We start from the raw sequence: 14767 nt of genomic DNA on the forward strand, positions 1-14767 counted from the left end.
TTAGCGTGAAACTCCAAAATCTGACATGAACGTGACAATGCGCACCATCATAAGCGACTAATTTGAACGTTTAACGACATGCTACCTTTAGACGGTTGGTTATGAAGTCAGCGGAACTTGAACACCAATAGTCAAGTGAGTCTTTAAAACTAACTCCGCCATCTATTCTACTATGGTACGCACTTTCTTTCCGAAAAGCCACAACTGCGTCGTTCCTTTCTTAACAGAGGACAATCTTAATTTAGTAAGTGTGATCAATAAGTGCGGTCAATCTTCATTTTATCTGCGGTATTCAAATGACCTTCGTAGACAGAATTAAGCTCTGTTAATTCATGATGAAGCTGCAGAAAATCTCAATTAAAATTCTAAGGAAATCACCTGAACGCTCCAGGTGATTTCCTTGAACCTAATTAAGTCAGCAGTTTTCGCTAATCTTCTCTGTTGACCTCGTGGATTGTCGCAACACTTTATTGTGTACGCGTGTTCGTCTAACATTGCACATCCACGCTTATATTACTATTCTTATATGGATGTTGTCTATTCTGTTGAAGGAACCGTGAACCACGTCTCCATGGAGTCTGCTATGTTTTATGGCTTCATTATTCACTGAGTGAATAGCATTAGTCATCAAGATGTCATTCAGACAAAAGCGAAAATTTAGTGAACCAATGCTGGTTAGTGAGTAGAAGTTTTATCACTTAGGTAATATGCATATGGGCATATTATAATTTAGAAACGCTACCAATTGTAAAAACAATAAAATATTTTCAGTGATCTTTATTAGAGATATCTAAAGTATTGGAAACAGAGATAAATAGGACTAAACTTGAAAAACTATACCTACATGGAGATCCACGAATTTTGATATCTTGGCAGTGTAAGACAGCTCTAACGCAGCAACATAAACGAGTTTGGTTTGCAACAAATTTTATCGTGATCATCAAACTTATATTGGTTATAACGCAAACTTTAAATGGCTTGGCACCCAACAGTAGATAACTATGGACGCTGGACGTGTAAAACATTCTTGATTATCGGAAAACATATATTAAAATACATAAATACGAGGCTGGTCTGAAAATTTCTCGGCCCCGACCACAGATGGCAACACTATCAGCAAGATTTTTTTTTTCCTTAAATTGGTATATCTACCATCAGAATCTATGTGAAATTGCAGTCATTCTATCAAGTAGTTGGTTAAAAGTTGAAATGGATAAAATTAAGTATCGTGCGGTTATAAAACTTCTTTGTAAAAGAAGGTTTAACGCCAAAAGAAATTCATTCGAAGCTCATAAAAGTTTATGGGCACTCTTCTCCTTCGTTTTCGATAATTAACCCTTTCTGCCCTAGTGATTCCAATTGGAATCACTAACTGTCTTGTCTTTCGTAGCCTATATTACGTGGCGAATGATTCCAATTGGTATCGTACGTCGCAGTTCCATTTCTTTAGTATGATAATAGGTATGTATTATACGTATAAATCTTACCAATATCAGTTTTTATGACATAGTAGAATAATATGCATATATTGGATTATAGAGTATAAGCTCAGAAGTTGAATATTTGCTACCAGAATTTAATGATTCCATATGAAATCAGTCGGTCAGAATTCCTATCCTGAAATGTATTTTTCATCAAAATACTTGATACTTACTCTTGCTTTTTTTATACCTAAAGACAAAATAAATAGAAAGAAATATTTTTTTCACTTGGAAAAAAAAATTCAGGTCAGAAAAGGTTAAGAAATGGGTTGCCGAGTTTAAACGTGGCCGTACCAACCTATAAGATGATCCACGTGAAGGAGGTCCAAAAAGTGTAACAATACCAGAAATTATTGATCAAGTGCACCCTATGGTATTGGATGAGCGAGTCAAAGTGCGTGAAACTGCTGAGACAATAGGCATTGAAAAGAACGTATAGGATATATTTTGCATGAAGAATTGCAAATGAAAAAGCTTTGCGCTAGATGGATGCCACGCTTGCTCACAGCTGATCAAAAATGCACTCGCAAGAAAATCTCTAAATAGTGCTTGGAGCGTTTTAACGAGAATAAAACTGATTTTGTGCGTCGATTTTTTACTATGGATGAGACTTGGATTCACCATAATCCAAACTGCAGTCAAAACAGTGGACAGAAGTCGGTTGTTCAGCGCCAAAGAAGACAAAGTCTCAACTAAAGAAGGCAGTCATTATCAATTTTTGTTCAACGTTGATTATCTATATCGTTCTTGGTATCCTGTTTGCTAATGAAGTTTCTGTTCCCATAGCTTTTCTATATTATTACTTTCTGCTTCTTCCATTCTTGTAAATTGTATCAAACGCTATAAGTGGAACTAAATTAGCTCATGATATTCGTGAATGTAATACACGATTGGTACGATTATAACACGTGATTCATTAACACTTCCTACAGTAAGCGCTACCCGCTTATTGATCCCTATCTGCAGCAGCAGAAGACGAACTGCCGACAGAATGTGAGTAGAGAACACATCTTTAGATCATTGTAACCACGACATCAGTGTTTTTAATAAACGTACAGGAAAATATTATTACTGGGTAATCATTCATTATACCAGCATATAAAATCCGAATTTAAAACGGAAAAATAAGACAATATAATACTGAAGTGGAGGGATACCTTTTAAATTTTTTCTCATTATTTACTTCCTATGACACACTTATAATCAATAATCAACCCCTCTCTCTCTCTCTCTCTCTCTCTCTCTCTCTCTCTCTCTCTCTCTCTCTCTCTCTCTCTATCTCTAAAACCAAATAACGTTTGCATAATAAAAACAGAGAAAATTCCTTAGACAAATGTAGTGACAAAAAATGCTTTGATTTTTTACGCTGTCGCCCATAGTAAATTAATTCTTGGGATTCTAGTAAACTTACCTTATGGAATAAAACAGATGCATCAACAAAAAGAATTTATCAAAAATGCATATTTTGCACATAATTTTGGATAAAACTCGATTTTGACATCATGCGAAATGATGAGAATCAGAAGATCTGCCATATGATGAGTCCTTGGACTCCTTGTAAGTGTCATGTAATAACAGTAATAGCAATGCGTCCAACAAATACATAAAATGAAATAATAATTTTCGTTCTTTTGATATTTTGAATGTTTTGGAGAGATAAATAGCTTTGAAGATTAAGTTATTTAACATTATGGTATAACCAAAGGACTGAAGAGACATTTCCTTTATAAAACCTTGGTTTACCATAAACGTATGGCTCATAAACCCAAATATGTACGTCTTCACCAGCAGAATATTTAATACGTTACTTTTATCCTGCTGGAAATGTGATATAAGTAATGAAAGTGACCCATCAGCCTGAAACTAAGACTTACAACGATTCTTACAATGCAAATTTAATTATTGGGTGAAAGATCAGATTTAGGAAGATTCTGCACATCGACTCAAAACTAATACCACTTTCTTCGAATAGAAGTCGTGGCAATGAATTCGTGCACAATATAATATTGTGCACGAATCTCAAGTAGTTTCACATATATACTTCCGGAGACCTTCGGAGTTTTAACTGTAGAATGAATGTAGAATGTAGAAGTTTAGATGTAGAAGTTTTAACTGTAGAAGTTTAAATGTAGAATGAATGAGCCGAACCAATACTGGCTATATGTTGACTAATACTAAAAATAGCTGAAATAATACTAAAATACTAAATACTAATACTAAAATAGCTGCCCGTACTGGACTATCATTCTGTGTTCTGCTATCATTCAGCATTCAGTGTGTAAAGAGAGAAAGAAACTTGTGAAAACATCATAATAACGGGAATTATAAATCTGGATTTTTTCGATGCGGGACAGCAATTCGGTAATATGAAAATTCCAAGTTTTCTTTTCTGAACATGATTCAGTCGTCATCGACGAGATCCTCTACTACTTATCAAAGCCTCATTTCAAATTCCAACTAGGATACAAATAACATTTATGTTTTTTTTTTCTTTTTTTTTTTCTTCAACTCCGCCTCATTCGAAGGCAGCAGTGTTTTTCATCCCGCAAAACATACTAACAGTAGAACAAACAGGTCTGGTTTGCAAGAATACAAGAAAAAATCTTGAAGGTTCTTCTCTTGTAATTTCGTTTACAATATTTTCCTGAGATTTTTGTTTTATTGAGAAAAGAGTAGGACGAAACATTCCTCCTGGATCAAAAATAGATGTCAGCGTAGTTCTGAAACATACCTGATTTCTGGTGCGCTTGAAAAGAGAAACTGTTGGTGCATGAGATAAGAAACAGACCACAAAAGGCAAAGTTTACAGAAGAACACCATTTTCTTCGAAGAAGATTATGGATTCGAATAAGTATTTATATAAACATTTTCCCAGTATCTTCTGGTTTTATTCGTGATTTAATTACAGAATGTCTCTGATCATTATTCTCAAACAATTAAAATTGAGAAAACAAAGAAACTTTCACCTGTTATATATTTTATAGGTTTGCGACAAATCTTTACATGACCTTCCTGCAAACGTGGTTATCGTTATTTTTTTTTAATTGTCGCAGTGAACTTTGGCAGTTAAATCATTGGAATACAAATTCATTCGACAATTTTTAATTCCCAATATAATATTTATCAATGTTTGTAGAATTCAGATATTTTCTTGCTTACTACTCGAGAACTGTGTGTAAAATAACAAGATCCTCTACTTATCAGAGATTCTACTTATCGAAGGTGAGAGCTTCGTTAGCAGATCCTGACACAAAGTTATGTAAATATTTCGGTGTTGTGGTTATAGCAATATTAAAAGAGAGTTAGCACCACAAATTTTCTCGCTCAAAACAAAATTCGTTTTGAGCGAGAGTGCCACCCTTGTATGACACTAGGAATAGTAGAAATTTTTATTTTTGTTTGTGCCAAATAAAATTATATATCGTTTTTCCTCATTATTTGTAATAAAAATAAGCGAGACTAATCTAAAAAGTGCCTTGTGTTATAGCAGTGATTGATGTTAATGTAACCTAAGGCTCATGATTAAATTACAAAATATAGCATCATAAAGAAATTTAGATGACTACATGGACTAAAATCTGTCACGAATTAAAATGCAATTATTTAATTAATATTTGAATTTAAAGTGATCCTCATTAAGAAATCTGAAAATAGTTTTTAATATTATTTTATTTCAAATCCATATGCCGCAGTCAGTGTTTCCATAAACTTCTTCATTTGTAGTGCGAGCCTGAATATTTCGTCAGCTATTACCTCTCGTGGTTTGTGATTACTGCTGCACTAAAAAGGCATAAAATGCTTCTTTGTTATTATAAATTGCAAAGAACTAACGTTGTGTGCGATTCTACCAGTCAGATAATAACTCTTCAAGCTGAAATTTACAATTTAAAAAATTACCATTATTCACCGAGGGTCTGAATTAAAATATTGAAATTATGTTCTATTACTGAATTTATTAATTTTTATTCAGTGTAAACGAATAATGAACTGAAAGTTGCTTCCTTCCCTTTGAAGATCGATTTTATAATGATATGATATACACACAACATTCTTAACTTATTCCTTAATTATTAGTCAAAGCTCGATTTCCTTAATATGTTTCGTGGAAAAATTGATACCAGAGCCACAGAATTTACTGGAAACTCATTATATATGAAGTCAGTTTATTTGTTGTTTCCCTCTAGAATGCCAAAATATAAGGCATTGATTCAAATGCATAACAGTATCCATAGAAGTGGTTAATCTAAATACAGTTTCGTTAATTACTTACTGCAGTATACCTACAGAATATCAATTACACACGTGTGTCTACTTATTTATCTACTTATCTATCACTTGATCTTTTCACCGGTACATATATGTTTGCGTGGAAAGCATCAACAAAACAGTTGGAAAACTAATAAATTTCTTTTAATTCTTGATGCAGATTAATTTAGCTTACCATAAAACAGAAAATCTCCTGAATGTGGTTTTTCACTTGGAAAAGTTATGCTTCAGCGATACTTTACATCGCTTGGTTAGAGCTTCCAAGAAAAGCATTGGGAATATTTCTCATGTGTTCATCGTAAAAAAGAAATCTATAAAAATAAAAGAAATAATGAAAGTTTTGTTATTCTTCTGTTAAAAATCACTTATTATGTTTTATTATAAAATAAAGGAAAGGATAATTAAAATTTTGCTTTTATTATTGAAATACGGGGTAACGAAGGTCATTTCAAAAGTTCTGGATGCTGTGTTCTTGTTATTAATACAAGCATTTTGAACGAAAGGTGTTAACAAGCCTTCAGTATACTCTGCATTATCACTGCTGCCCAGTGTTTGAGTAAGTCATGTATTCCTGTCAGTAAATCTTTATTTATATGTTTGATAAGTCGGGCCACTTGGCTACTTCAGCACCCTTGTCAATGGTTCCTTCAACTTATGGAACAAATCGAAGCGAGAAGGCTTATATCAGGATTGTATTTACAATCGTCATATAAGGGATGGGGTAGAACTTATAATCCATATTTTTCCATTAAATAAGATACTTCATGTAAAACGTGTGGCCTTGTATAGTTATGCAAAATGAGGAGATATCCTCATTTTGCATAACTAAGAAAGCTTGAAAAGAAGACGAGTATACGAAGTTCTGACTGAAAGAGCCTTGCTTATAACTGATATAATGGTAGAAACTAATCAAACCGCTTACTGGCTATGCAAGCGTAGTGTGCAGAACTTTTGAAAAATGATTGGTTTATTATAAATATAATCTCTCTCTGAAATACTTATTACAATAAACAAACAGAAAAACTTTCAGAAGAGGAACTTTAGGAAGTGGACTAAAGACAAGTGTCCTACTGCTCAGGCCATAGCTGAATAACAAGAGAACAATAAACTGTTAAAAATACAGTTCCAACAAAATATTCAAAAGTAAAATCCAACTGCATAAACCATAAACCAGATATACATTGTGTTAGAGGCGAGATCACCATAACACACAATTAATATATGATGCAACTTTCAGACAAAGATGAAATTCTTCAAACATTTTAATATATGTCTTTGAAACAGTTTTCAAAAGCATATAATTAATATGAAAGATAAAACAATCGCTCGGAAAACGTTAAAGTCATAAGCTTTCGGAAATTTATGCTCCTACTTCAGATAAATTTCAGAAAAACTTCCACTGAAAATTAACGAAAATATTGAAAATGTGGAGGCCCCATAATATTAAATAAAGCTTTTTTATTATCGTATTTGGTTGGTAAAACGTGTTTCGAGATTTGATGGCATGTGTCGCTCCCTCCAAAATTAGTTCCAAAAGTGACTACTATGATCGCTGCATTACCCACCGCCTCCGTTGCCTGGACCCTGCGTCATCACTCTTCATGCAGTACACACGCGCTTGTGGTTGTGGTAGCGGATTTTAATGAAAGTTATAAAACCCTTGTTTAAAATGACTGAGCAACAGAAGAGTATAAAACGGAAATACGAACAAGAAAAGAGAATGTTTAACCAACAATAGGAGGACGATTTTGCTTTTACTGTTATGGGTGAAATGGCTCTGTGTCTTATCTGTCATACAGCCATCAGACACTTTAAAGTAAGTAATGTAAAGCGTCACCATGAATGTAATTATACAATGTTTGCATCTGAATTTCCTCCTGAATCAGAACTGCGAAAAAACAAGATAAAACGTTTGAAATATAATTTAGTCACTCAACAAAAAAATTCAATTATTTATAAATACAATTTTAAAATAATATTTTCTGCGACTTTTAAACATTCAAAAATGTATGAAAGTTATTAGATATATGAAGAGCCAAAGGCTTCTCATCAGTGAGTAGGTAGACCAAAGGTCTACCTACTCACTGATGTTTTGAGGTTCATCAGTGAGGTCTGGGTAGTGACCTTCTCTCATAATGTAGAACAGAAATACAGCTCCTAGGAGCTAAGTTCACATTATGGGTAAATATCAATAATAGTGATCGGATCTTGCTCCACCTTAGACATGAGTTGCCTTAGCTTGCACTACCTTAAGGGTCAGTTGCTGCAATATCCAGGTATTTGCTTACGCTTGGAATCGCCGAACTTAATATAGTTTCTACTATATTCGGCATGAAACTCTTTGATTTTCTTATTCGGCTAAGAAACGATATGGGATGTAATATCCCTTAATTTAAACAAATGTATGAAAGTGTTATACGTGGCTCTTATTACCGAAGAACTTGCTTACCCCTGCTATATCCTATCACAATTATAAGAAAAGAAGGGAATAATTGAACACTTTTGCTGTTTCATAGACGAAACAGGAATATGATTCATATAATGTAGAAGAAATGAAGTCGTTTAATTATTTCCACATAAATAATAAGAAAGGGAAGTATTCAATATTATATCATAAAATGAAACACTGCAAAGTAAAACTTAAAGCGGTTGAAACATGAAATAACCGTCCAGAAAATAATTATTCCGGTATGTTCTCGCTCACCATATTTGTTTAACTTAAATCTGGAGGAATAATAGAATTAATATCTTAAAATTAAAATAAAGTTCACTAATATAAAACACATGGTAAGATTATTTGCATAGGTTTACAGACAAAAAAAAAGGAAGAAAGAAAAAGAAAGCACTACTTGTTGTATAAAATGCACTTAAAATAGTGAGCACTAAGTGAAGATAATTTTACCAAAATCAATTCAAGAAGCAGATTAAAAATTCACTCATCTAGAAACATTAACCACAGAAAAAATCAAGATGAACGATTAAACACCGAATAGATTTTAACTTTGTCTCCTAGGAAACATTAAAATAGTCGAAAAAATGCTCATCTCTCTAAACAACTCCTGAAATTAAAGTGTGCAGTTCAGTGATATTTCCCACGGTTCTTTACGTGGATTTCGTATATGGGAACAAAGCTGCACAAGTTTTTTAAATATGCGTTGGAGAAATATAAATAAATGGAACAGTGTAAACAGAAATGAAAACCATTCGCAAGCTTAGCAAAGAATTAAGGTGTCATATTCCAATAACAGCAAGAATTAAAGAAAAGACAAGTAACTACTCGCTGAGAAAATTAGTCATTTCAGTAGTAATGAGGAGAAGCTCATTTTTTTGTTAGGAGAAATATGTTGCTGAGATTTGTTAAAGGTGTAGCAGCAACCATATCAAAAGGATTTAAACACCCTGATATTTAAATTCTTGCAGCAGCTGTAGTTTGTAACAATTTACAGTGGTTTTAGCGAGATTTACTTAAAAGTTTACTATATTTTACACTTGTGTGTTGGTGGTTGTTGTAGGGAGTGAAGCTGAGAAAAGAATGAAATAGCATACGCACTGCAGAAGAAGAAGAAACCACTGTTCTAAATTTGAATTTAAACTGTCAGTACTAAAGATATTAAGCGATTGGACAGATTTATAATTTGTTTACGGTTAACGGTATCCCAGATGTAAAGCAATCAGTAGTGAGAAAGGCTGTTGTTGTTGTTTTGAACTGCTGCAGAAGTGACTAAAGCTGTGAGGTTTGTGTCTGTTAAATGTATGTTTTTTGTGCGATGAAAACCCAAGCTTCTAGGAAGAAAAGCTCGTTCACCTTCTTATGTATGAGAACTGCTAACTCATCTTCTGAACAGTACGAGGGAGCCCTTTATCGGATGCTCAAGAAGCAATACTCGTGATATGATTATTCAAGTAACATTAGCATGATGTCAAGAAAAAAAATTGTCCAAAAATTTGGGTGCTGTGGATTCTTTATGAGAGAAATAAAACAGAATTCTTTCAGTAGTAATTGAGTTTATTGCTAATAATGATTGAAGTTTTTACAAGGTTAGCAGATCCGTATCGAAGAATGCTTTTATAGATTAGATCGTATTTGAAGTTTCGTGATTATTCTCTTAAGTAGACATGGTAAGTCAATCGAAAACGTGCGATTTCCTCTTTGTTAATGGAAGAAAAACTCATATGGGGGAAGACCTAGTTTCCTCCATATGAGAATGGCTAACTCACTGGTTAAAAAAATCTTACAACGTTTCAAAATGTCCTAGATGGGATTCCAGCCCTCGTCTTTCCACTCAATAAACATTCTCGATTATTACTACTGAGCTACGAAGGCTGCCGCACATTAGCAGCAAACTTTGAGTAGTAGGAATTAACAGCCATTAAACCTAATTTATAATTGGAAAGAAAGTTAACCACCTGGTTGCTAAAAACAGGTAATATAGCAGAAGGGCAGAAGTTACTTAATGGTTGCTTATGCTAAATGGGATGAAATAGCGATGAAATACCTATGAGGTGTACCAGTGAGATTTTCAAACATTCTCCATTACATTTGTGAAAAGGTGGGTAGTACAAGCAAGGGATCCCTTGTCAATCGGCAGCAGCAACAATACCAACAGATATTTATTACTGGTTAGATTTCCAGGCAAGTTGAGTGTGAACGAATTTGTTCATTAGTTTAGAAATAACTAAAATGAGAGCAACAGGGCGGCAATAGGAGAAGTACAATTACCGAAATCATTGAAGCATTAATTGAAAAAAAAAAGTGAAGATTGGCTTTTCTTTGGATAAGGAGGCAAGAGACTCATGCGCAAAGACAAAATCAGTGGAAGATGAGTAGAGAAAACGTCAGATTAATATTCTTGCAAGCGCCAGGACAATGTGACTTCCGTTTGGACCTAATGCAGTGCTTATTTTTACTTCTTTCAATATCAGTTTTTTTTTGAACGGTGATATTTTATAGCGATTTAGAGCTTGGTATAAGCATGGAAATTTCAATCAAATACAATTTCTCTATGATTAATTCTCGTCTTTTCGATCTCTGCGTACCACTTTGGAGAAACAAAGTGAGGATTTCTAGCTTTGTTTCTCCAAAATGAAACAAAGCTTGAATTACAGCTTTGTTTCACTTTGGAGCGAGAATTTCAAGTGAAAGTGAAATAAATATTTCTATACATAATAAATTTGTTTTAAAGATGAGCTTAGTGCAATTTTTTGGATAATAAATCCCAAATGTAGCATATAAAATAATGAAAAAATCCCAGGGCTCATTGCACTTGGCATTCTTATAATCCAGACATGAGAACGAAAGTTGCTGTTCCGCTCGAGAGAAGATCAACACCATGATGTAATTTGGACTGTTTAAGCAGACAAATAGTACCCGCTTATAAGTTATTTAGTAAGCAGGAGATTTAAAGGAAGGATTTAAATAGTAGGGAAAGGATTTAATTGATTGGTCCATGCCGGTCTGTTGGCCAAGTGATAGCATATCCACACTTCAACTAACAGGCTGCAGATTCGGATCTGGACTTTTGTCAGTAGGTGGGTGATGAATTTCATCGACCTGCGAGAGACCACCTCCCAGATTACTGAAAGCCTGAAGTGGATTGAAAAAGTCCCATATTTGGTTCTCTAGAGCAGGATTTTCAGACCGATCAAAATCAATAAAAATACAACATTTTAAGAATTAATAAAACAGAAAAAAATCCTCCTCAAGGTACTGTTGTACTTATAGGTTTGCAAACTTTCGACGGTGAGAGTGATGCGAAAAAAGAAATAATAAACATGCGAAAATCTGTGTGAAGTGCTTAATTTGAAAGAATAAGCAAACTGTAATGAAAACCATTAGAAGTTCCGAAGAAGAAGATATTGCTGTTAGGAAACTGAATTGAAGAAAATCAAGACTTAAAGAAAGGAAATCAAAACGTTCCAAGAGTTATCAGCATGATGAAAACCAGATAGAATAACGGACGAATATAAAATACAGTAAACAGACTTTTTAGAGAAAGGTGATCAAAACGAGCAGATTTTAAATTAGACGCTCTCTTATGAAAGATATCAGAGGGAGCAAACACACAACACTTTTCGGACGGCTTAATTGGGAAAAGCGACATGAGCAGTGATTGAAGTAGCTGACACCCGAATTGCTGTTAGGAAATGTATGAGTGATTTCTCAGACGGAAGATGAAAATATACATTATTAAGCTTGGAACTGCGATGAGATGTGTTTGAATGCTGAATCGGAAAGGTTTTTTTTTTCATATGTAACTTATTTCATTTTGTTTGACTTTTCATTTCTATGATTCTTTGTTTACGATATGTTGAACCTGTGAAGGACCTGAAATAAGAAATGATGAATTCTTTGCTAACTTATACATGCAGAGATTTTTATCCAACATCTTTTACGAATTGTTTCCTCTTTCACCCCTCCTCCTTTCCACCACATTCCACAGTCGAGACTCTCCAGGCATACCTGGCAGAACACTCACAGCGAGATTATTCTACGAGATTATTCTATAAAGTCACTGTTACAAAGCTAGACACACCGAAAGAAGAAATTCTGGTTCTTTTCGATGTCCAATAACTTAAAATTATTCACCCTACATGTTAGAGGAAATAAGGGAAATGAAACGGGGACTTAAGTCTCTCTTTGGTTATTTCTGAGCGATCGGAATTCATAAAAGTTCAGCATACTGCTGGATTATGATAACCTGACCATCAGTTCCTTCAGCGTCTTGGCAACTTCCACAGTTTGGCATCGTTAGACCACAAGTATTGTACACATTTCTTGACTGATTCAAAAGGAATATCTCTCTTCCTCCTATTTTTTATACTCTTCACATGGAATAAATGTGACTGTTCTAGGTGGTCGTTTGACATTCATCTCTATTAAATACCAACTCCGCACAACAGTCAGAAGAAGATGTGGATTCATGAAACAAAACAATTCTTGCTTTATCCTGTCGAGTCACTGTGCAGAAATTACATTGCACGCCTTAACCAAGAATACCGTGAACTCGCAACTCAGTAGCATTGACTGGAAGAGTTTTCGTGATGGCTGACGCTTACTTCTGTAATTATTTCAATTCAATCTCTTCTTTGTGTAATATTTTAAATGTATAGATCATTTATAATAATCTTGTGGTTTGAATGTTTGAAATATTAATTTATTAAAATTGATTTTAAAGCTAAATTAAGACGGACTAAAGTAAACCAGGTAAGACTTGCTTTCCTCTGTAGGAAGCCAGACCTCATCCTTAGCCTTCTTCTATAGGAAGCCAGGCTTTACCCTTAGCCATCGGTGATACTGCTTTCCAAGCAATTGGCAAAAGATACTGCTTCCAAAGCAAGGCAACTGATTCATAGGCATAAGAGGAGAGAGAGAGAGAGAGAGAGAGAGAGAGAGAGTATGACAGATAACTGATGCAGTCTCGTAGTCCTTAACCTAAATATCCGAAGTAGTGTGTGTCTTATACTGTCGATAATAATCATCATTGGTATTATTATTTTGATTGTAAAGATAAAATCACAGGTTTCCGGAAGGTCAAAACTTCTTCCTGCGCTAAAGATAGACGAACTAGGTAAGAGAAGGTAACCAGCTGAGAAGAAGAAAAGAAAAGGGAAAAAAAAGCCTCGATTCGGCATCTAGAATCGAGCCAATGTCATTCTTCCTGCAGTCTATGGAAGCAAATAGCCATTTCCTTACACTACACGGAAACAATATAGTATTATTTCACTTCTATCAAGTGGTTTCAAATCTTTCTAGACGAAAGAAAAATACAAATTCTAACGGATTAGAAAATACTTTTTATGGCTTTATCAGAAATTTCCTTATTAATGATAGATTTAAAAGAAACTGCCATAAAATTTGAGTAGTACTGTATTAGTACTACGTTATATTGCACGATAAACAATCTCCCTTATATGTTTAATAATGTTTTTGTTTCAGTTGACGTTATCAAATGAAGGTAATGTTTACCTCGATCGCACTGACATTCATTCAGAGGGTACTTATCGTTGTGAGGTATCTACCGAAGCGCCCTCATTCAAGACAATCCGCGATGAGAAAGATCTTCGCATTTACGGTAAGTTGGATTCCTTTCATTCTCTTGAAAATAATTTTGTTTTCCATTAGTCGTCCCTAAGTAAATGAGAATGTAGTGGAAGAAACAACTGTGGGGGGGTATGGGGGGATGTTATATACACTATTACACTTTTTCTTGGTATTTTTAAAGTTCAAACACAGATGGAAAACACTCGGTTTTCCATCCTGAATTTCCTGAACAATAGGAAAATTTAGAAATGTTTATCATGGCTTTATATATCGAAGAGTATGTGCGTCTGCATATCTTCCAAGATTTCCGATCTGTCCCTTTCGGATTTTTTTGATCATACACCCACCCACCCACAGATATAACATTTATTATACCTTGGGTATAATAAATGTTAAAGATGCCAAGCTATTTTAAACCTGGTTTTACTCCATTTTCCAAGTAAGCAAACAGACAAATAAGTCAAGTTTGCGCCTGCACGTAGTGTAAGTCTAAGTGACCCGCAAAGTAGTGCAAGTCTTAATATTTACCCTTAATGCAAAGCCATCTCCTCAAGGAGATGGGCTTTGCATTAAGGGTAAATATTAAGAATAGTGATCAGAGCTTATTCCAACTTTACCACGAGTTGCCTAGACTTGTACTACTTTATGGGTCACTTAGACTTGCATTACACACACACACACACACATATATATATATATATATATATATATATATATATATATATATATATATATATATATATATATATATATATATATATATATATATATATATATATATATATATATGTTAAAGATATATATATATATATATATATATATATGTTAAAGATATATATATATATATATGTTAAAGATACCAAGTAATTTTAAACCTGGTTTTACTCCTTTTCCCAAGTAAGCAAACAGACTAAAAGTCAAGTTTGCGCCTGCAATTGATGCAAGTCTAACTGATCCCACAGGTAGTGCAGGACCAGGG

General features: G+C 34.0%; 1 protein-coding gene across 1 annotated transcript in view; it reads left to right on the forward strand.

Moving 5' to 3' along the window:
- LOC150098280 (uncharacterized) overlaps nt 1-14767 on the forward strand; it is a 189303-nt gene that overhangs the window by 44519 nt on the left and 130017 nt on the right. The window contains exon 2 of the mRNA XM_090406296.1: nt 13684-13819. Within this exon, the coding sequence (XP_090262422.1) occupies nt 13684-13819 (136 nt within the window). The remainder of the gene's footprint in view (nt 1-13683; nt 13820-14767) is intronic.

This window comes from Typopeltis vanoorti, chromosome 16 (assembly GCF_054136105.1).
Source record: "Typopeltis vanoorti isolate ZY-2024b chromosome 16, IOZ_Tvanoo_1.0, whole genome shotgun sequence".
Taxonomy (NCBI): domain Eukaryota; kingdom Metazoa; phylum Arthropoda; class Arachnida; order Uropygi; family Thelyphonidae; genus Typopeltis; species Typopeltis vanoorti.